Raw genomic sequence first — 23,914 nt, forward strand, 5'->3', positions numbered from 1 at the left:
CTTTAATGTAATGAGATGGAAAGAATCGCCACGCGATTAGCAACAAGCCCAAAACAATAATACGTACACATGACTACCTTTATTGGAGATTCATGAGATAATAACGGCGGCTACAGATGAAGTACTGCATGCACTAAATCACACACCAAAAACAAATCAACACATAAAACCAACAGACATTTCGCTTCTGTGTTCCTCTTTTTATGAACCACATTGCTGCTCTTTTAGTTTTGCATAATTAGGCTACAGTTTCACACAAGATGTTTGACTCACCAGAATATTTTCAAATTGGTAACAATTATTTAAAGATTTTTTTTCCCGTCAGACTGAAAATAAACCCAACAACCATCAAACATTTACAACCACAGTGCATGGTAGAGGAAAAGAAAACATCATTCAATTCATGGTTTCTATAGGTTAAGTAAACACGCATGGCTGCACTGATAAAGGTGAGTTCAATGACTTATTTTACCCTTTGGAGTGACTGAAGAGGAAACTGGAACAGCAGCATAGACAAAATAATGTGACGAAATCCTGTTTTCTTGATTAGCCGCTACAATCTGGACATCTGCTCACAGCACTTCAGCTTACAGCCTATTGGAACCTAAATAAGACCTGTATTCAGTTTTATGGGATGCATAAAAACAGAAAACCCCAAAAACGCATTCCGCACACATTGATAATAAAAGCAGATGAATCCTCAGTATTTTGGAATTAAACCTAATAAAGAAAACCAGAGCAAAAATCCTGCTATAAAATGCCATAAAAAAAGTCATTAAAGGATGTAAAGTGTAATCTGATGAGCTTTTTGCTCCTCTGGTGCCCATTTTGTGACCAATCTGCTGGTGGTTATCAATGAGTAGTGATTGTAGTGTAATTAAAGTACAAAGTATATATTTGCATAAAAACCCAAGATACCCTAAAATCTCTTAAGGCTGTAAGCTGAAGCGATACACGATACACACTTGCGATACACACTTAACACTCTTCACACTCTCCCCCTGACTGGCTGATCTGGAGGTCAACACCAAGCGTGAGCGCGAGGTGTGAATTTACTGTCAGCGTACAGTCATGCAAGTTATCTGCTCAGACATATAAAAAAAGGACAGGACATGTCATACTGTCACTGTTCAGGGGTTGAAGGTTCAAATCCTCACTGCATGATGAGCCATTATATCTGAGAGTGTGTCGGAGCGATAAGTCAGGGTGGTTATCAGCTCCGTATGGCCGACGGTAACCTCTGCTTATGACCTCATTCTGTGTGACGTGGTCTGCAAAACCACCATTTTGTCAGGCTCACATCAGAAAGGCAGCAGCCCATGAGCACACAGTCGTTCTGTGACATAATTCCAGAACTACGGCAGTGCACGATACGTACACGTCGATCCGCTCCACATTCAACAACAGCGATAAAATTAAAAATAGCCAACAAAAACAATTAAAAATAGAGCAAATTATATTAATATATAGTTTATTTTCAACTGTAACTAGCATTATAAAAATAGTTGCTACGCTCTTTTTTTTTAAATAATCACCCTGCCATTTCTTTTCTGCGTTGGCATGACAGAGGTTAAATATCGGTCCCCGACAGGCAGACGTCTGAGAGGATAAGATTGAAATTGTCTTTACGATGGCACCGTGGCTTTCAGGTGAAGGTTTTCAGTCCACTAAACACCAGCACAGGGCAGATGTTCCAACCCTGTGGTCGTCACTGAACATGTGAGCATCAATTTGAGGTACTATAATAAAGAACTTCTCTACATTTTCTCATTTGAGACCGGTCAGAAAAGAGAAGCTACATTTATATACCGGTAGGTTAATTTCTGATTCCTCAAACGGCAAGAGACACACCCAGGAAGGGCCTCGGGACTTCATAAATGGAATATAACAGGGACTTTTTAGGGACTTTTCTCCACAGGTTTTCTTTAGATTCTGCAGTAATGTGAAATGGTGTGTCCATAGTAATCACATAGTGAAGAAAGTCAGTCGTGACGCCTTCAGTCACCAAATGCTCACTAAACATTTGCAGTGTGAAATAGACAAAATCAAATGTGGTTTTTAAAGAGGCATCATTATTTTTAAAAAATAAGTTATACCAAAGAATTTAAACTTGTACAGTCTAATAAACACAATTTTTTAGACTAATCTTCAGCCCCTCTATCCAGGCTCCCCTGAACTGGCGTTTATAGGCTAAAACATTTCAACATTTGTTGCCTCAGTAACTTTTTTCTTTCTTCATCAAACACTGTAGACCAAAAGTGACCATCAAACATGCACGATCGAGTGTGTAAATACAGATTTCACAGTTTCCATGTTGATTTTTCAGCTACATATGCAAGTCGAACGATAATCCTTAGTAACTTCCTAACTGAGAAAAATAGCGCATCCTGGCGGTTCTTTGAAGTACTGCACCCAATTACCCCCACCTTTCTGTCTGTGGTGACGGGTGGCGTGCGTGCGGCAGCCTGGGTGTAAAGCTGCCAGACCAGGGATCTGAGATGCAGTGCGTGCCGGGGATCCTACTAATACCCATATACACTCCACAGCAGTACACAAGGAGGAAAGAGGGACCGGAGAAGAGCAAGCAGAGGAGAGGAAAAGGAGAAGGATGGGGGAGGAAAGACTGGACGAAGAGTGGTCAGCTGCATGCAGAATAAAAGAATGTCTGCCTGAGAAAGAGAGAGAGAGAGAAGTAGAGAGACAAGAGAAGAGCCGAAGTCAGATACTTCTGACGGAGAGTGGGCCAGAAATTGCAGAGAGCAGGAGACAACTGCCAGTGAGTCATGTTGATATTGCCAGAGGAAAACAAATCAATGCATTTTCATTGTGCAGTCATCACAGGGAGTGACTTCCAGGGAGAAGTCTGAGCCCAAATATACACTTTAAAGGAACTAAGAATCTCCAGCTCTGAGCAACAGAACGTTCACCATCTAACAGACATGGATACAGGTGACAACAACAACATGATTTCATAAAAATCAATTAGCGCTGTAAATTAGCTTGTTCTGAAAACTTAAATGAGTGATGGACAAAACAGTGGGATTAAGTAGTCGTTATCTTCCCTCCAGTTGTTGATACAGGTAAATTTGGGGATTTAAAAACTAAAAACGCACTGAAACAAAACAAAATCACGCAGAGCTGATCCCTCACATTAGTCAAAAAGAAATGAGTTGTGAAACTCTTGGAGCAAATATTTACAACGCCACAAATGAAGTTGTTACCACTGGCAACAGATAAGGGCCTCTGGTGTTGTATAACGGCGTCGGTGTGGCGTCCATCACGGCGCAGTAATGAAACGCTATGGTCACTGTGTCAACATCTAATTATGTCCTTTCCCATTAATTCTACTTAATTAATTAATCAAGTCAGTGTCTGCTTCACTCCTGGTTGTGCTGCAGGATGTGCGCTTCTGGACGTGCGCCGCTATTGTTAATTCTTTTGTCAAAGCGGTTCTGGCTGATAGCTTCTGTGGTCAGAGCTGGAGACCCTCAGCCTGAACATTCTTTGTACATACAGTCAGTTTTAAATACAGTTTCATCACTTTGCAACACAACACTACACAAATAACCACAACTGAGCTCTCTCTGATTAAAATTAAACTATTTTAATTCATATGTTACGTACAGGAGGGACAGAAATCCTCTTTCCATACCTGTTTGGAGCTAATAGCTGTTTAACACCCCTGTCTGCACGCCGTAGAGTTTGGCTGGGTCCTGATTGTCACAGACAGTGGTTCTAGACACAGAATTCACATTTAAATGCGTGCTGGGGAGGGACGCCAGCCGCCTCGTCGCCACATTTATCACTGTTGCCAAACACGGCGGAGGCGACGGCAAAGGCGGGTGCAGACATACAGCGGCGAGGGGAAGGCAGCAAATGGGCTTTCCAAAAAAAAATGAGGGATCTCATGTACACATGCAAGCTGATGACGGCAGAGGGAATTAATCTAGCTGTAGAAAACTGACGTGGTCGACAAAAGCAGCGGGCGGTTGTCGGTCTTACCTGTTGTCATTGATATCTGTGGCGTTCCCTGCAGACAGAGAGAGGTGCATAAGGAGGATGACAGGTGCACGGTGAGTAGGGGGAGCGTGTTGGTGTGGAAAACAGAGGACGGCTCAGAAGCACAAACAGGCCAAAAGCAGCAGGAAAGATGGATGACTTTGGAACGAGCAGCTGCACGGCGCGTTCGTGCCTGCTCATTGATGACTGAAGTACAAACTGCGGTCCTATTGCTGCATCTTATCGCGACACGAGTTCCGCAGCTCAAAGCCACATGAGTTGAATGGTGAATTAGCTGAATTATACATACTTGAGAAGATGTGGTGACGGTCATTGTGCCCGCTAAATGTTGTGACGATTAGGCAAAAGTAAAACTGTAAAAGTGATGAGCCCCCCCCGCCCAACACCTGAAGCTGGGCCCCCTCACACAGAGGACACTGAACTTCCTCTTATTCACAAGAGCTTTCAAAATGCTAAAGACAAGGACAACAGCACCAAATACCACCTGAAAACCTTCCCCTCCCACAACATTCATGTGTCTTCTCGGCTCTTCCTTCATAATGAACTGAGAAAAAAAACGTATTTGACCTCTTTGAATGTGTTAGTGCGGTAATGAAAAGTTCATTTTGATGGGGCGGCTTTGCTGAAGGGAACCTGAGCTTCACTGGATTCTTCAGGCATTTTAATTTAAAAAGAAAAGACAAAGGCTGGGAGAAGCCTTATCTGTGCTGTGTCAAGGCTAAACTCCAATAACGGAAACTAGTGGAGGAAAAAAAAGAGTCTGTTGGATATGTTCCTCGGAGAGCTCATTAAAATTCACATCTCTTAGTTGAGTAATGTCCCAGAGTGAAAATTGCTGCTGACGGACCATGAGGGGGAAAGTCAGACTCCGGGACGCATCACAGGCAGCAGGCGCTGGATTCCAAAATGCCACTTGCCATATTTGAGAAAGAGCTGTCAAAATCAAACTGGCACAATGGAAATCTGCCTGCATGCGAATATTTCAGGAACGTGTGAAACGCCGCCGGTCCTAGCGGGTTCGTCGAGGCTCAGGGCTCATCTGCTGATGCAAAGCAGGCAGCTGCCGGCAGAGCGACGCGCTGACTGACGTTTATCGATATGGCCAGAGAAGCAAAGAGGCGTGGGCCTCGACCCTTAACTCTACGATTGTCACCATCGCTTCCTCCGGCTGAGGTGGACACGTTCTGTGTCTGAGTAATGACAGCAGCAGCCTAATCTTTCTCCTCCAGAGTCTGATGGGAGCAGACAGAGCCTCCTCGAGTGTAACAGCGTCATCCTGTGATGATCAGAGACAACATCCAGCCGGACCCACAGAATGACAGACGGCGGATGACAAATTTATCGCCAGAGATGTTGGAGCTGTCCCCCTCGAGCATCACTGGTCAGTTCAAGCCTGCAGGCTGAGTCAATTACAGGACTATAAAAGCAAGGACACAGCGTAAAAAACAGATGCCATTGTTTGTGCTTTCAAAAGGGGCAGTCACAGTTTTACAGCCGCCGCTCTCTGAGATGTGTAAAAAAACCAATAACGGCCGTGTGAAAAAGAAAATTTGCCCGCTAATCTGGCTCACATTACGTCCCACCATGTAAATGGGCTTCATCTGATCAAGGCTCACCGTTTTCGGAATCGAGGAACTCAGCGGTGCACTGATCGGCTTGACTCTGTGTTTCAGCTGGAAGCCTGCAAGCAGCAAAAAAAAAAAAAAAACGTGTTTTTTCACACTTCCAAAGATTCGAGATCTCTCTTTCTACACTGAGCTGCTTATTGAAACGACTGAAAGAAGGCAACACTAAACTAAACAAAAGGTAATAAATCAATGTCCTGTCCAGCAGTTGACTCCTGTTACAGCTATTGGTCACAGCCTGAGATGGGAATGGGGACGGGATGGGATGGGAAGATGAGATGGAATCGCTCCAAATGATCATTTCCATCACACATTTAAACGAATACTCACGTGTTGTCTTGAACGTCGTCCTGAGAGTCGTACTCGTGGGACCCGGTGGTTTCGTCTGAGCTCTCCTGGTTGCCGTTGGTCTCATTTAACCTGGAAGGACCCTCCGGTGATGTGGGAGCTGGCGCCACCTGCTTTTTTCTGCTGTGGAAACCGGCTTCGTAGAAGGCAATGGGGTGATCGCTGTAGCCTCGGAGGAAACAGGGGTTGGCAGGAGAGAACGCTGGGAAGTGGCCAGGACGGACAGGTTTGGCTGAGGGTGAAAGATTCAAAAATAAACCCATCTGAGCAGAAAATATTAAATTATTTTGACCAAATTAGATTATCAAGGAAGAAACCAAGTGTTTAAAATGCAATGCTCTTAATTTGAAATATCTCAGTCCTAGATAAAAAAGTAAAATACCCCCCGCTGCTTGATTTGAACTCAAACAGCTAAAATGAAAACAAAGCGTTCTGTTTCCATGTGGGGTTTAAACACTTATGTGACAGCACAAAAAACCTGGTTTCTGCTGTGCTCCAAATAGCACTTCACAACAGCTCCTCCATCGCAGCTCTTTGACATCAGTCGCAGTCAAGTGTGTTTAAACCGGGAATGTCAACACATCTCCAGAGTAATATTCAAAACATCCTAAAATTGAATATTTGTGAATGGGAGCAGTCAAAATGCACATGCATTTGAGTGCTGGGATTCTTATTCAAATAAAAGCCTCCATTTAATTATTTCATTGCTATCTAAATCCCCTTCAAGTGCTAAAGCTGGAACAGCTAAAGGATTAAATCTGATTTCAGCTGGACCTCAGTATAGACCTTCATGTCTCCTCTGTCTTATCCTGATAAGAAAATCATTATTTTAGAACTACTTGCATCAATAACCAATTTTCTTACACTAGTATACAGCTCCACATCCATTATCCCCCCTTAATTTTTAAGTAGTAGCTCAATTCTCATATTTTAGAGTTGCAGCGAATAAATGGAATAAATAGTATTCTTTCATAACCCATTCCGGCGCGAGCGCTTTTATTTAGGCTTTATTGGACATTAATGCACTGACAATTATGTGTAGCTTTCTCACTAATTGATGTCAAATTCTTGTTCGTAAAATGAGAAGGCGGATAAATGAAACATGCACCCCCGTGACACGTAGGCCACGGTTCCTTTGGAAAAGCTGCGTCTGTGCACAGCGGCGTACCGATCTGTGCAGCGTGGGGTCGACGGAAAGGATAGCGAGCCCTCATCACATCTTTAATGCGCTCCACTTCCTGCTGGTAGCGGTGCCGATCCTGCATGGCTCCCTCCTTCGCCTCCTTCAGGGCGCCCTCCAGGGCCTTGACCCGTTCGGCGGTGGTCCGCAGACGTTTCTCCAGTTTCGGGAGCTCACATCTCAGATCCGCATTGTCGTGTACCAGCTGTCAAACACACATGTTAGTACATGTGACTGATAATGATTTTCTAACCATGTCATACGGGCATTCGCCATAAACAACTATGGTATGGGGCTCTTTATATACTTTCTAAATAGAATGTGTTAACAAATCTCAGTTTCACTGATTTGTTTTTTGGGCTTTTTGGGAAGAAGGCTTGTTCTGCAGTATGAGCACTTAGTCTTCGTTGCACTTTTGAAGCAGATTGGTGGCCAAGGCTAAAAAACCAAACCGTGGGAACTGATTTATCTCCTGCCAGCGAGACTAAAATTACGATCCAACCTGCAGCACTTAGTTCCTTAATATTTGCTTTGCTCTGAAAAAGGCACCCTATGTATTTTAGGTTGCAGAGCACATGCTTAAAACAATGACATACATTATCCTGATTTACACTATATCAATACATGCTTAGCATGCTACAGAGAAATCCTTAAAAAATATGCTGAGTTAGCGCAAAAGCTAATACAGGCTGATGCTAATACACCAACCCTTGTGTCCAAGCACTTTTTTGCCTCACTGCACAGGAGCTGAGACACTCATATCTACCATCACTGCTCTGTTTCCAGCTTTATCACATTCCACCGGGGGCTCAATGATTTATGGCCATGGCTTCCAACTTGTTACCTACAATATCAGCATGTGGTGGATTGGATGGAGTCTCCAGCAGCCAACTGACGATTGGTTTCTCCTCTGACAAACTGCTACGCCGCGAAACCAATCTGCCAGCGCGAGCCTACGAGCCAGCGGCCCGCTTTGCGACACCACCGCCAAAGCCCCCTGCTGTAGCCAGTCCATGAATATTGAAGACAGATGTTGTCCATGCGTGGGTTTAATCTTTCCAAGCATGCGCGGGAGAGGGGAAGGGGGAGTTTTTGGTGTGAACCGCCAAGCTGAATTCATTGTTTATCAGGATGCGAATAACTTTTTTATCCTGCGCTGCTTCCTATTCCCTGAAGGGAGCTCGGCTTGACTTCACCTGCTGCTCTAGATTGGCGTAAACTCTGCTGAGAAGATTGAGTACAAGGAAGCACAGTGCTCTGCATTTTAATTTAGTCTGCTCTTTTATACCTCTCTTATACATCCAGCTGGGACAATTTTCCCCCACCACAGTCCTCCTCTGCCAACAACTTGCTTATGAAGCCTTCTGTGTTGCTACCTGCTTGTGAACTTTCGTGAGCTGCTCCAGGTTGTTTTCAAGAAAGAAAATCTTTTGTTTCTGGGTGATGTACCCTACGCTGTCATCTGGCTCCATCCCCGCGCTCTGTTGATAAAACAGTGGAGAAGATTTTTCGCTTAAACATTGTTAAAATAGCCGAGCCGGGCGTCGGGAAGGTGCGGCTTACTTTTCTAACTCGAATGGAGAGGTCTTGAACGAAAAGCTTGCGAAGGCTGTGGAGGGTGTGGAGCTCGCGAGCCTTCGATATCACAAGGCGAGAGGGAGAGGGAGAGGGAGCAGGACATTTAAAATCATGTCTGCTGTAATTGGGGCATTACTGGATTCAGAGAGTGCCAAATGAAGTGTAAACATCATCTTACCACAGTTTCTTCCAGTCCTTTGAGGTCCTGCTTTGACTGCTCATGTCGCTCATGGAGATATCTGCGAGCGCACAGGACGATGATCAGTTCAACAAATGGAGGGAGTCCTAGAAAGGTGCATTTCTTCACACTTGTGGGATAAGGAATGCACAACAATCTCCGCTGCCCAGATTGCGAGCAGTTATCTGCATAGCTGATGCAATGCTCGGAAAGGGTCATTGCAGAGATGTGCGGCGGCAGCCAGCTGCCCGCTCGTCTGATACTAGAGTTCTAAGCAGGTTAGCCTTATGTTCGCTCGTATTATCTGACAGTCACCAAGTCAAAAACAGGAAGGAATGACAGTGAGCCACCAAGGTAAACAGGCAGCTAGGCATCAGGCCTCCACGTGGAGAAACGTTTGAAATGTGGCCAAGACTCACGTCAAATCCTCCAGCTGTCGGCTCTTGTGACGCTCTTGCGTCCTGAGGTGTTCGTAGTCAGAGCGCAGCTGCTCCAGCTCCAGCCGCTGCTCCTGGTTACAGCTGGGATCAAAACAAGACAGTTCAACAATTAAAAGCACAGCCAGTGTTCATGAAAGTAGGGTTAAATACCGACAGCCTGAGCTTTTTCTTTTACTGTTTGGCAAACTTGAGGGGCTCCAGACAGCTCTAGACCAACCGCCAGGCGTACTTTAATCCCTGAAGAAGTTGGTCTAAACTCCTCTGCAGATACTTCGCACAGCAAGCAGGGTGGCTTTTCCACTGTGCGGTTCAGCAGCAACAGCAGCTTGACTCTGTCTTCCTGAAGCAGTTTGCACACCATATAAGACCCACACACTCGGGTTTAAGACCCTCCTGCAGCTAGAATTGGAGTTCAGAACCCAGCTACCATGACTGTGTATCCATCAATGCAGCCTTTCTAGTTGGCTTGTATGGATACAGTTGCATTACAGATTAGAGCCACAGACATCCGCCACAGGGGGAAGACCACAGCTGTTAGCTCTTTTGTAAATACATTACAATGTTAACGTGACAGACACAGCCAAAACTATTCCAAACAGGGCAATAGAAAGAAAAAAGCTCCACCTCCTTCACCTTGGTTAAAGCTTTATTGGACATACACCAGTAATTGTCTTGACTCACACACACACAGTGAGGAGTGGACTGACTAATCTGTGTCAGAACAGGTGAGGAATTACAATGAAGTACTGACTCAGTTAAGTCGTCAATGATCTTCCGCTTCTCATTGATCTCGTCTCGCAGGCGGCCAAGCTGTTTGCTGTGAGCCTCACGGTGCGACTCCATCTGCTGCTCCAGAGCCCTCTGAGGTGCAGACATGAAGATGGCAAGAGAAAGGAGTGCATGTGGAATGAGAGAGAGAGAGAGAGAGGGGGTACCCGGAAGTGGGAACAAAGAGGAAAACAAAATGAAGAAACAACAAGCGTATACGTTTGCACACACCGGTGCACCTGCGGGCGTGCAGACCCACATGGGCCTGGATGCTGAGAGCACCCCGAGGTGGGAGACGAGCATGTCAGTCACTCACAGACGAAACAAACGTGTGCACGAGCAAATGACGAGAGCTGTATATTTCCAACCTCGATGAACCCGTAACCCTCTGATCACTCTGATCATTCCGGTGCATCCACACCAAAAAATCATTTAAAAATAGACGCAGCCATGATTCCTTCTGCTTCTAAACCAGCTCTATTCTTATTATCGTGCTTCTATTAAGCTTGGTTAATCTGATCCACTGATGAGGGGGCAAACTTTTCACCACTGAACTTTGACCCCTTGTTTTGAACCTTCCACCCTCCATGCACAAGCTTGCTCCTCCCTAAAAAATCAACACACCATCATTTAACTGTATAAAATAGCAGCAAATAATAATAATATATGTGAAAATGACACTACTATTAAAAAAGAATAATTTACAGTTTAAAGTGAAGTGTCATTGTTTCACACGAATGTTCCCTACAGTTAGCTTTCAAAGCATCTCACAGGGAAGGATAATAAGCGGACCAGGTAATGTGTTTCCATGGTGATATAACCAGTGAGACATTTTCACAAAAGTAAACTCTATAAACCTCCTCTCACTGGCCCATTAATCTTCCTCTGTAGACACTATTAGCTTGGATATAATGCTCAGATCTGTCTTCTGTGTGTTTATTTTGATCTTGTCCTTCCTGAGTCTTTATCAAACAAAACTCAAATCTCAACACACTCCGACATTGATCAGTGATGAGCTGGTGTGATAAAGGAATTCAAATAAATTGATCTGCAGCCATAATTACCTTTATATCACATGATTCTTGGACAGCTGAATGATTCTTTCCCCTTGTTAGCTCCGACATGGTCTCTAAACACCCAAAATCACACACAAACACACACACACACAGAACATGAAACAGAAATGGAGCAGCACAACCAAGCAGAGTGTGTCCCTAAAATGAAAAGAGGTGTGTGTGACCTTACTCCTGACAGCGAGGTCAGTGTGTTCTGAGCGGTGCCTTGGGTGTAGCGTTATCTATAACTGACAATGGCGGCTTTTGTGCCACGCTAATGTGATCAGCTGTTAACACAGTGCTGTTCCTGGCATCTCATAATTAAATTAACAAGCTCCCCACCTCATATCAAACTGTGGGATCGATACGACCTGCTGCTCTCTGTATTAATCCTCTTCTTTAATGACCAAAGGACTGACTGGATCCAGACAACAGTATGTCTGAAATTGATTTACCTGCCTTTAAAGCAACAGGTTAATCAATACATCAGGGAAAAGGGACTTCAGTATGAGTTAATCGGACTCAGTAGACGAGGAGTTACTTTAATTCAAAATAAATTCATTCAATTAATTTAAATTTAAAATGTAATCTATTATTCATATATTCCTGCCGGTGCCATGAGGTGTTTACGAGCCTGTAAGGAGCCACTGAGTGGATTTTTTTTCTGTTTTATTTCGGGTTTTTTTTTCAACATTTCCATTCTGAAACTGTCTGTTGAAACCTGAAAAGAGCTGCAAGTGAGGAGTCACCTTCTATCAGTCCTTGTGAAGTGGAAATGAAATGCACTGACATTCTGTTATAGTCAGCTGAAATGCCATTTTCTCATGTAAACCCTAGTTTTGGAATTGAAACTGGCGTCTACAGTCTGCAGTTTGGTGGGTGTAAAATGCTAACCCTGGGGTAAAAAGGTGACGGCGCTATTGCTGTTCAGTCAACAGAATCTGAATATAAGAAATCTTTAGAGCTGCAGGTTTTAATTTCAACATCTCTATTGAAAGCTATTGAGCGGATCTGCTCCAGCACCTGCGTACGTCGACCCATAAATCATCTGCTTTGCCAATAGGAGCATTTCAATATTTTTACTTTATGTTAAATAGTGAATAAATGCTCTTTCTTCCTTGGGTGACCTTGAAAATATGTCAACGATTTTATTATCAGCACTAAAAAAAACAATTCTCCTCTGTAATCACATTGGTCACAATGTTTATTGAACTGTTCTTTGTGTAAACTATCTTTAAAGGATTCTGGCCTAGGAGAATTTTATTTCATTTTAACTTCTTTCCAGTTTCCTGTCTCCAATAATAAGGGTAAGAGTGGCTCCTTTCCTTGCTGCTGCAGCCCACCAACAGAGGCTATCAAATGCTTTGACCTCCCTTTAAGGGATCTCTCATCTGATTCATCTGAATCTTACTGTTGTGACATAAAATCTTGTGAAAGTCACTGCTGTACTTCTGACACTAGAAAGAAGTCTGATGATTCTATTGTTCATTGTTCTACCTTGTGCTTGTAATTTGGCCAGCTCCTCACTCAGGGAGTCGTAGCTTTCCTCCAAGCGCCTTTTCTTCAGCTCCAAATTCTGCGTGTACTCAGTCAGTGAGCGAGTCTTTGCCTCGTGCTGAAAGTGAAAATGCGGCATTGCAGACGCATCAGGCTGATGAAGAGGAGTCCTCTTAGAGGAAGAGAAAATATAATCTAGTCTGAAGTAAATAGGCTCATTTGTAAATTAGGCGAATTAATACAATGCAAACAGCTAGCAAAAAGTACCATGATTCAAGATTCCAAATGAAGGGGATTTAAGTGGTAATTAAAATTGACACTAAGTTCTTGAGAGTGATGCTGAAAACAGTGCAAAATGTGCTGATTTCTCCATCGATACTCCCCTTCCCTCGCTGCACCACACCTGTGAAATGAGCAGGTGACATGAAGACAGCTCTCTGCCTGTCTCCTCCATCTTGCGGTGACACTCCGTCTGAAGGGCTTCCAGGTGGTGGCAGCGCTTCACCATGGATTTCACCTCTGACTTTATCTTGTTGATGTAGAGACGGGCGACGGTGAACTCCTCCTCGATCGCGCCGGTGATCTCCACAGGCTGGAGACGAATGAGTAGGAGGAAGAGTGAGAGGTCAGCAGAAACGTTGTTAAGATTGAATGTAGATTTGGGAGGGGGTGGTGGGGGTGTGGGGGGGGGGGGTCTGATCTATGCAATGCAAGAGATGTTGAATCTTGTATTCTATCTGACTTTTGTCATACTTCAAGGCTTTAGTCAAACTCTGCAGATATCCAATAGCCCATCAGCCTTTGCGCCACATATGAGTGATCAGAGAAACTGTAATGAAAGCACTGACATCACACGTCCTAGATCTCCATGAGAGAAATATTTATTAAAACCAAAGTGTAATTTGGTGAAAACAAAGTAATGTAAGATGGACTAATTGGATTAAAAATGAATCCACTGATGACTGGATTGAGAATCGTAAAGGAAAGGGATAAAAGTGGAAGTGGATAAAAAAGCATGCTTCAGCACCCGGTTTAACAGTGGATGGTAGAACCTCATCCTCCGACCCAACAGCAATCAGGCTATCTGGAAAACCGTCACTGAGACACCATTCACGCTGGAGGCTGTTACAGGCAGCACAATGTTCTCTACGACATCTCCAGACTGCGGGGTTGTCTCTTTCCTACGGCCTCTTCCACCTGTCCTGGTAAACTGGCTTGTCTGCCGGTATCTCCTCCACCTTTACTGACGCGATGCTGGGGGATAGAGCACGCCTCCGGGCCATTTGTGCTCATGGATGTGCCCTTCTGGGGGCTGTGCTGATTGCTTAACCCAAATACGGTTCCTGTCATGGATGCTTCATTGCTTTATTCTATGTTTGAGAGCATCTTTTGTCATGTTTTGCCAAACTCCTTTGCAAATATACCTTGATGTCACAACAAACTACCGTGTGATCAAAATCCATTTTCAAAGATAACCAAACTGAGAGTTGTAGTATTCTATTGAATGATTTTCAATGCCTGGAGCGCCAAACTGCGTGAAGTGCATGAGTGTCACTCTTTCCCCACTCACCAGCTTGATGTCTCTGTTTCCAACAATGGTGCTGAACTCACTCAGGTCCCTCATCATCCCATTGAGAATCTCAGCGATGCGTTTCCTTTGGTGGCTGCTCACTTCCTGGATACGGGACAGCTCCACCTCCAAAGCCACGAGGTGCGTCTGCGTGCACAGAGGATACGAGAAGAAAAGGGAGGGGAGGAAAGAAGATGAAAAAGAGAGAAAATACAGGCCGACGGGATGCAACAGGGGTGAGTAATGAGGGGCCAAAATGTATAGCAAAGAGCACTGAGAGGGAAAGTCATTTAACCTGTGAGACACTAACCCAACCTCAACCGAGGAACCCAAGCGGCAAAATATAATGGCCAGTAAATTAGAAATCAATATAGTACTGAGAGAGGGTCTGAGGGCTTGCTGATGTGGGATGAAAGCGTCAAGAAAGAGTAAATGGGGGAGTTCATTTTATCCTTCTCCCTTTTTTTTCGAGAGGCAGAATCTAAAGCCATCGTGGACATTAATACAACGCACACTTTTCCCCACATTCTACCTTTTTAATGCCAACATTGGCTTTTGAATCTGAATTTATTTGTGCGGCATTGAAGAATGAGCCGTAACGAGTGTGTAATGTTTTGATTAGCTAAAATTGTCCCCGGCAGAATTTACACATTAGAGTCATCAGTTGTTGTTTGTTGTAAATCAAATTCAGCATAATTTTCATCTGTTTTGACCACCTCGGTTCCCCCTGGATGAGTAAGGTAGTTTTCAAGATAGAAAGAGAGAGACAGAGGTCCCTGCTGACGAAATTATTCAACAATAATAGGACTTGTGTATATTCTGCAACATAATTAGAGATGCAGCATTATACCCAGGGGTTAAAGTGATTGTGAGTCACCGTTCATCAACTTTTCCAGGTTTGTTTCATTACTGTGAAATCAATGATCATCTTTCACATTCAGTTCAACCAGCCACGCCTGCATGCAAACTACCCAAAACACATGAAAAACCTTTGCAGTTGCAGGCAAATATGTACCATAGGATTCATTCCTGACTTAAATTCCTGTCATCACTTTCTTCCCAAATGACACAGATGCCAACTTTGATGTTTTCATTTCATGCAAACGTTACATAAATATTGACTCCTCTGACACCTCTGACACGATCCTGTCTGGTCGTGTCTTTTTTTGAATAAATATGGTGCTACAGAAACTCAGGCTGCTTTATTGTGTGGCATGAATTACGCACTTGAGTTCTATTTTTAAAGGTGTGTTTTAGTTACCGTCACACTGAATCATCAGGCAAGTTAACGCATCGCTAAGCCTTTTGATTACACACTCTCCTTTAGAGAAGGCTCCATCATTTCCTGCTTGCACCTTGAGATGTTTGATCAATTTCCAGGCCCCATCTGTGCCAACATGTCAACTGGGTGAACAGCGGTTGTAAATATTGAAATAGATAAAAATAGATAAAATCCATGAATGAAGCTAATTGAGGACGGAGGACAGTAGGAAAAACATTGGAAAAAAGACAAAGTTAATGATGAACACTGACACAGAATAGATGGATGGATGATGGATGGTGCTAAAAGAAGAGAATAAAGGGCAGGGACCAGGAGCAATGGCACGGCCCCCTGTTCCCAGGTGCAGAGGTGAGTTAGGGAGCGTTGATGAATTATACACCACTGCGCCGTTTCAAAATCATCTGTTCTGCTTTTGGTGCTATCAGAGCAGAACATGTCAAAACTCCACACAGGAATTCGACAGCCACGACGCAGCAGAATTAAGAATCAAAAAGGCTGAAAAGAGGCGCGACAGGCTGGAGTGATGGAGGTTTTTCAGCGCGGTGTGATTCCTGCACAATCACATAATGTCAGCGCCTGGCAGCAGCATCCTCTGGAGGATTCTGTGGGAGGTCAGCGGCTCAGAGATCACGGCAGCACAAATGTGAAGGTGAGCTGTGAGGACGGAGAGGAAAAACATCCTTTCGGCTGACTTAAGTCAACTTGATAAATGCTTAGATGTCGAATCTTCCGGTAACTGCAGCATCTGAACAAGACAGACAGCTCCAGCTTGTTAAAATGGGCGTGTAACGCTGAGGAGACTGTCAGAAGGTGAATAATGCCCCTTGAACAAACTGAGCCCTCAGAGCTCGTGTATCTGGAGAGACACATTTTAAGATCAACCTAAATAACAAAACTGGGACTTTTGCAACTCAAACGCCAGCTGCAATCAGTTGGATACGCCTAGGAAGCAGCGCTGCACAATACAAAAAGAGAAAATGAGCAAGTAAAATGTACAGACGCTGGCAAATCCGACTGAATTCCATACAGCTGATTCCTGCAGCTGCAGCTGGCACCGAACCTCAGTGTGAAACAGCAAAAAGCATCAAGCTATAAAGCAAATGCTTCTGGCTGTAGAGCATTTATGATGAGTTGTTTCAGGTTAATAGCATTAACTCGCACTGATCTTTCATCGTTCTGACTTTTAAATGTTTATATCTGCAATTATCCGCATTTTCTTGTTAACATTTTTTCCATTCAGCAGTTTGAAGTCTGTTACATTTTCTTTCAGCCAGTTTCAATTTGACTTGATTCCTTATGTATTTCTTCACATTCTTTTGCTGCTCTGACTCTGGTTCCCATTTTTCTCTTCAAACCCACCATTTTCTTAGCAAGCTCTTCAGCCAGCAGCTTGTTCTGGACGCTCTTCTCCTCCACCTCCAGGCTCTTCTGGTCATAGTTGAGCGCCAGCTCCTCCAGGGCCTGGAGAACTTCCTTCACCTCGGTCTTGGCCGAATCGTTCTCGGTCTGCAGCCTGCAGAGCTCCGACTGCACCCGCTCGCTGTCACCGCGGGATGAGGCCAGGAGCTGAGGGAGGGAACAGAGAACAGCAGAATCTATACTGTCAATGTTTACATAATGGCTGTAACGATCTCTCCACCAAATCCCTCTGTACCGCCAACCAATTACTGAGCAGCACAGAGTTGTTTATACCACTCGTACAATCACCAGGCAGCAACAGTACAGTGCTACAAAGGGCTGGATTGCATTTCCTTTTTTGTGGAATTCTAATTTCTAGAGGTTGTTTACACAGAACTACTTGCAAATGCCTTTGTTTCAGAAGCTAGACAGTATTCTATTATTACTCTCAGTTTCTGTATTTGGGATTGCAGCGATACTGTCTGCCACTCAGTCAAACCGCCCAATGCTGTACAGCAGAGTTCTCGTACCTCCTCCTGCTTGAGCATCTGCTCCTTCAGCTTCTCAACCATCTGGCTCTGGTGGTTGATCTCGTCATCCTTGGGTGAAACAGAGACACATGGTATAGCAGCAGTTCATTTGCAGCGTGGCGTCTTACCCAAACTGGTAAAGTCCACATTGTCAACTCGTTTACTTTTGGTTTCACTTTCAGCTTCAGAGGTTCTGAGCTCTGATGCTAAAAATTGATATTTGGTAAGTTTCCATATGAAGGAGCAATCTATAAAACTCAGTTTCCTGGTATTTTGTGTTATTTTTATTGTTTATTTTAATATCATAATTGGTGTGGATTTTCTTTTTTGGTGGTTTTTGCTGCTCTGTATCCTCCAATGAAATTTATCCAAGTGAAAGCACACACAGGCGGCACATTAACTTCATCATGGATCACTGAAAAATTAGCCCCATGTAAATATATGTTTAATATATATTGTTATTTTGTGTAGGATGCATAGTGGTTTATTTTAGGTTGAGAGATTAATAAAGATTCATTTATGAAAACACTTCCTGTGCAATCGCCAATTAATCAAGCAGATTTTTATAATGAGCTCCTTCTTGGCGCCAACACGTATATAGTGTGTAGTAAACAATGATCAACAAAAATGCTGCAAAATCAGAGGAGGAATATGGATAATTAGCATCCCAATTAGCATAAATTTCCATAGATGTGTGCATGTGGAAAATAACAAAGGTGTTTTATCAAAATCATGGTAAATATTAGTCACAACACAGATGCAGCGCACATAGTTAACTAAATTAAACAGTAAAATCTGCCGAAAATCTAGCTTTATGGAGCACAGCAGATGCCTGCTTTTGATGAATTCCATCTACATAGAGGGACTAAATTATGAAGCTGATCTTGAATTCATTAACATAAATAATGCATGCGCGTTTCGCTCCATGAACTCGTGTAATGTGTGTGCATGCAGATGTGCGTTCATGTTCACAAACAGTCCTCCGTTCCTCACCTTATCGTCCAGCTGTTTGTAGAGCTTGCGGATCTCCTCCTCGTATTTCTGCCGCTCCTCCTCGGAGATGTGAACCACTATGGAGGAGGCCAACGAACAAGAGCTGCAGGGGCTGCAGATGTCGAGGAGCGGCTCCTCCGATTCACCTGACACCAGGGGGTCCTCCTGTGATTCTGACTGCAGCCGCTCCAGCACAACATCCTCACCTGAAGCAGCACAACAGAGGAGTTTAAGTGACATTTTTAATTATGATACATCACAGGATCAGTAACTAAGGCATGTTATCCTTAAACATGGGCCCTTCTCTTACTTATGAATATATTTATATACTGGATTTAAATCTTTTTGGTACTATAATCATCTTCCGCTTCAACAGCAGATGTACTGTATCTTTCAGGTGACCGGCGTTTTTCAGCCTGCTTCATTTGATGAAGAATTTGACCCTGAAGGCAGTAAAGTGGTTTGAGTAGGCTAATTGTGCACGAGCACAAGCATCTAATGTGGTGGAGAACGGAGAGAGAGCAGCCTGGACTGGCTGAAGTATTAGTGGAAGCAGAGCTTGATTCTTGCCCTCAGGCGGCCCTCAGGCGGCATCAGTCTCATTAATCACAATGAGGAGCTGATACTGTTGATATCCTGTAACATTTAACACTTGCAACTGCATGCATAACTGCAACACTGCAAATAAAATGTGCACAATGTGACTTTTAGAGATTTTTAAATCAATAAAGGCTGCTGAATCCAAATGCAACACAATGTGCAAACACAGTGGCCTCAGGAGGAAACCATGTGGGTCGTTCTGAACTGAAGAGACAAATAATCTGTCTGAGGTGGAGGTCAACGATAATTATTAAGGGAGCGCTGACTTGGGGAGAGTAAGTTATAAGGGGGCACTGAGGGGTGAACAGGGGTAACAGTATTGTCAAAATGATCCATTAGGGAATTACAACCTCTAAATTGCGAGAGAGACTCAGAACAAAAGAGGAGATGCTGAGATGAGACAGTGGCGATTGTGCTGTTCAGAGAATAACTGAGGGGAATGGTGCAAGACCAGGAATCGATTCCGCTGATAGGTGCTCAATAATGACGTGTTAGGGCAGTTTTAAAATTCAGCTCGATCACTGAGGACAAAGAAAGAGGAACGCGCGGTGGGATTCATTACAAAGCTTAAATGTCAGCCAATCACTGCAATCAAGAGGATCGGCATTTAAAGCCGGCTCCAGCCTGGCAGGAGAGGATGTATGCGGAGAGATGTGGGAGCAAGTGTGCACAGGTTTATGCACATGCATGTGCTCGGGTGTGAGAGGATCAGTGAAGTATTAACGCACGGGGATTAATCAAATAAAGCCTCCGATATTTCCTGCCTCAGCACAATGTGAGTGCAGTCATTAGACAAAGCGTGAAAGTCTGAATGACATAAATGCAACAGCCCAAAAAAGGATGTCATGAGTGTTTGGGGCCTGAGACCAGCCAGCTTGTCTGGCTGCTTCACCGCTTGCGTGTGTCTTGATGATACCAAGGGAGTTTAAATCCACACACAGACGGAAAACAATGTCCTCTGGGAATCGGGCTGTTAATATCTCAATATGGGCAGTAAGTGCTCCTCCATGCATGAACAATGACTGGAACAAGGAGACTGTGCCTGGTTTTATGAGGGACCGTCTGGCGTCTCTTGACATTTGCTGCTTTACTTAAATCCTATTTTTCCGCAAATATCCTTCAAAGAAAACAACAGCTAGTTTATTTTTTCCCTGAAATTTACAATATTTTTCATAACTATATGAATTATTTTAACCTGTGGTGTTAATTAAGGTGTTATAATACAGCTTAAAGTAAAAATAAGGCTGTGCAACCGTTTTTCTCATTCCCTTCTCTTCTATTCTCCTCTTTTTGGGGACCAGTCTGATAATGGTGGGAGTATTACCACTTCTCCACTGCTCCAGCTCAGCCTCCAGCCTCTGAATGGTATCCTTCATTGACCTGTTCTTCTCCTTTTCTTTCTCATATTTCTTCTTCCACTGCTCGGCGGTCAGCTCCAAGTTCACCGTGACAGTGTTTCGAATGGTCTTGGCTCTAATTGGAGGGAGGTGGGGGAGGAACACGGGTGGAGTGGAAATGAGAGGATGGGGATGAGGCAAGATGCAGGAAATGACAAAAGAGCAAAAAGAGGAGAGAATCAGACTGTCAGAAACCATATTTCAGCCGTGGCTGCTCAATGAAAATGGCCTGCACCTCATTAATTTCCATGTAAATGGGATCTGTGCCAGCTGTGTTTGGTGGACCATGGAAAAGGAGGAATATCTGTCTCTTTGTTTAAAACAAAATCCAAACAGGAAACCTCCTAAAACATATTTACCATGAGATGTTAAAAACCACGAGGTTCTAACGTGGGGCTATAAATTATTGCTCAAGGATGACGTAAATCCGCACCATCAGAGCTGAAACATTTATGCCGCTACGGCTGCTGCACTTAACTCTGGCTGTGAATTTTGAATTAGCGACTACGACTTCATTTCACACTCCACTAAGAAAACGCTAATTAATTCCCTGACGCTAGCAAGACAAGCAGTAATATTTAAGGTCCTGTCACCACAGAGGGATCACTTATGTAATGCACCTGCAGTAGGCTAAACACTGAGCCTAAATCAGAGCCTAAACAGAGAAAATAATCGATCCTGCAGCAGTCAGTGACCATTTTGCGACTTGCCGTTGGCCGAACATCAAGGTGGATTTGCTCTCCACGTCATTGTAGCTGGAGGGAGAGCAACAGATGAACATGGTGGTGCGGCAGTTCCCACCCAGAGAGTCCTGCAAGATGCGGGTCATTTTGCTGTCACGGTACGGCACGTGGGATTTCTGAGGGGGAGAGAAAAGGACGCAGTGATGGTCAGCACGGCACAAAAAGAGGATTAAAAGATTGAGGAGAACTGTTGCATCAATGAAAACTTGCCAATCAGACCGGCCAATTTTATTGGTTTATTCAACTCTCACACTGTAACAATTTGTAGCTGACGGGCGAGGGGACCAAATCTAGCAACCGTGTCCCTGTAGGATTCATCTCATCCAGTTTTAAAACTGAATATCAATATGTGAGGATTCAGTAAAAGCCTGGGATTAAGTTTATCCACCGCATGGGTTCAATCTACCATCAATCTAATATTTTCTTGTCTTTTTATGAGATTTGTGCGTGACAGCTTATTCAGATTCAGAAGACCTACAGTCATAAAAGGTTATATCCAAAATACTTTTATGCATTATCCACAACATTCAGGGGAGGGAGAATAATGTCACTGTGGCTGCACGCTGGCCCGTTTGCTAAAAATGTTGCTTTGAAGGATGTATCAGACATCTGTTCAAAACAAAGATCCTACAGGAAAAGCTTTGCGCCGCTATACGACACGCTAGAGGAGGGAAGCATGGCTCCACCGTACCGTTCCCTCAGCCAAGGCTGAGATCACGTTTCCCAGGGCTGACAGAGACTTGTTGATGTTTTTGGCCTCATCCAGGACTGCTCCCTCTGCACCTGTCTTACTGACCTGACACAGATACACACACATAAGAGCAATTAGTCAGAGAAATGTTAATATGCAACTCCTTGAACTGAAAACTCGACTTTTTTAGGTTCACTAGAGCAGTGTCGTTGAATTTTTGAATTCTTCTTTAAACCAATATTCTAGTTTTATTACTAGTCCTTGTGCTACCATCGCACATTAACCGATTTCGCACGTCTGGAACATAAAGCTTTGAACATGCGGTAAATTAACATCCAATTTTCTTGAAATTCTACCGTTCGTTCCAGTAAAATCCTCAACACCTGCCGAGAAACTCAGCACATCCAAGTAAACCCAATTAGTGCCACCAAAATGGATTATCTCCTCAGTGAGCCCGTATCCTTCCGGGAGAGCATAAGCATATAAAAAGAGCATTTCAGGTGTTGTTGTGATTGCAGTAGCCATAAACAGCTTGTACACATAGGCTGGTTTGGAGATGCAAGGCATTACATTTTAATTGGAGAGGCACAACAGACACATGGTCGTTCTGGGATGTAATTATTTACGGTTAGATAATGACGTGCTTAATTATAGATGAGAGCAAGTTGATATCAAAGCCCTCCGCTGCATCCAAGGACCTCCTGTTAAACAATGTTAAGCTGAAACATCTAAGAAGTTGTGTTCGAACCGTTTCCTCCTTTCTTCCCTCCCCCGCAGGGATGACCCACACTTAAAGATACAGCATCAGCGCTTTGTTGCAACCCAAGGATGCCAGCTTCTGTCAACACTCTGTTACCGTTTTGCTCTGAGCACATTTAATTGCGTATCTGCGTTACATTGACCGCAGAAGATGGCTGCTGTTCCGATGTGGGGTTTTATCTGCCTTTTAGAGGCGACCTACAGAGCGCGAGCCTTTGCAGGCGCAGCATAATGAGGCGAGACGACTCAGGTTTAAATTCTTCAGAGAGGAGAAGCAGAAGCTCTTGGTCACTCTGTTTAATGATATGGACTGAAAACTTGCTCTAAAAGCTACCCAAAACAAAGGAAAATAATATTTGTGAGGAAATATTCCCAACCCGCAGAGATGGAAACTAGCGTTGATATACATCGAATTTAGCATGAAGATCTGGGGAGACCCCGCAGGTAACCAGCCTTGGCTCCCAGCCTTGGCTCCCAGACTTGGACACCTGTCCTCTGGGAGTGGATTTGAGGTGAGGAAGTTCTCTGATTTGGGATCTGGAGAATTAGATTGGCATCGAGCTCTTTATCAGAGCTTGAGTCACTGCGTCACAAAGGCAACAAGTCCACATCCAATAGAACGCGAGAAGCCAGTTTTTTCCACTGAAATGTTCAATGTGGGCGGTTTTAATTCTTACACTCACACTCGAATATTAATTAAGGGAAAAATTCCAGTTTAGCTCCAAATTCCTTTTATTGAACTGTTTTATTTTAAGCCTTGGCGCTGGCAGTGAATTTAAATATCCATAAAGAAATAAAAAGCAGTTTACCTTTTCGCTGCCGGCGAGGTCGACGAGGTAGAGCTTTCCACACAACTTCTGCTCCGTCTCCACGTTTTCTTGCTTGATGTTTATCAGAAAGATGCTGTGACTTCGGGAACTGTGCTCATTCATGTCTTGAGGAGAAGGGGGGAGAGACAAGCAGCCCATTAACACTCCTTGAACAAATTAGTTGACTTCACAGCTTATGTTTCTCACCCTTGCACCTTAGAAGAGTTGAACTGCGATCAAAGAAATAAAAAAACAAACCCAAAAATAATGGGTGAGAGCAGAAATCTGCAGAACCAACAAGCATGACTCACTGGTAACGGCAACATGGCGGTTCACCTTGCCCTCATCTATCACATCCATAACTTCCTCGGGGCTCGTGACAAATCGCTCCGTGCAGCCCTTATTAAAAACAAAGCACAAACACTCATTCATTCCCAGGAAAACAAACAAACA

General features: G+C 43.8%; 1 protein-coding gene across 2 annotated transcripts in view; it reads right to left on the reverse strand.

The window, feature by feature from the left end:
- Nucleotides 1-60: 60 nt before the first annotated feature.
- The window catches only part of kif5ab (kinesin family member 5A, b), a 41,000-nt gene continuing 17,146 nt past the window's right edge, over nt 61-23,914 (reverse strand). For both annotated transcript variants that reach the window (XM_057029441.1, XM_057029442.1), the window contains exons 7-29: nt 23,773-23,860; nt 23,462-23,586; nt 21,894-21,998; nt 21,170-21,318; nt 20,387-20,535; nt 18,463-18,668; nt 17,470-17,538; nt 16,901-17,107; nt 14,260-14,406; nt 13,093-13,281; nt 12,690-12,807; nt 11,202-11,266; nt 10,121-10,230; nt 9,349-9,450; nt 8,930-8,990; nt 8,737-8,808; nt 8,550-8,654; nt 7,162-7,378; nt 5,976-6,225; nt 5,637-5,701; nt 4,003-4,030; nt 3,653-3,735; nt 61-2,669 (exon numbers count right to left, since the gene is read on the reverse strand). In XM_057029441.1, coding sequence (XP_056885421.1) covers nt 3,663-3,735; nt 4,003-4,030; nt 5,637-5,701; nt 5,976-6,225; nt 7,162-7,378; nt 8,550-8,654; nt 8,737-8,808; nt 8,930-8,990; nt 9,349-9,450; nt 10,121-10,230; nt 11,202-11,266; nt 12,690-12,807; nt 13,093-13,281; nt 14,260-14,406; nt 16,901-17,107; nt 17,470-17,538; nt 18,463-18,668; nt 20,387-20,535; nt 21,170-21,318; nt 21,894-21,998; nt 23,462-23,586; nt 23,773-23,860 — 2,700 coding nt within the window. In that variant the 3' untranslated portion in view covers nt 61-2,669; nt 3,653-3,662. The remainder of the gene's footprint in view (nt 2,670-3,652; nt 3,736-4,002; nt 4,031-5,636; nt 5,702-5,975; nt 6,226-7,161; nt 7,379-8,549; nt 8,655-8,736; nt 8,809-8,929; nt 8,991-9,348; nt 9,451-10,120; nt 10,231-11,201; nt 11,267-12,689; nt 12,808-13,092; nt 13,282-14,259; nt 14,407-16,900; nt 17,108-17,469; nt 17,539-18,462; nt 18,669-20,386; nt 20,536-21,169; nt 21,319-21,893; nt 21,999-23,461; nt 23,587-23,772; nt 23,861-23,914) is intronic.

The sequence above is a fragment of the Takifugu flavidus genome, chromosome 4 (assembly GCF_003711565.1).
Source record: "Takifugu flavidus isolate HTHZ2018 chromosome 4, ASM371156v2, whole genome shotgun sequence".
Taxonomy (NCBI): domain Eukaryota; kingdom Metazoa; phylum Chordata; class Actinopteri; order Tetraodontiformes; family Tetraodontidae; genus Takifugu; species Takifugu flavidus.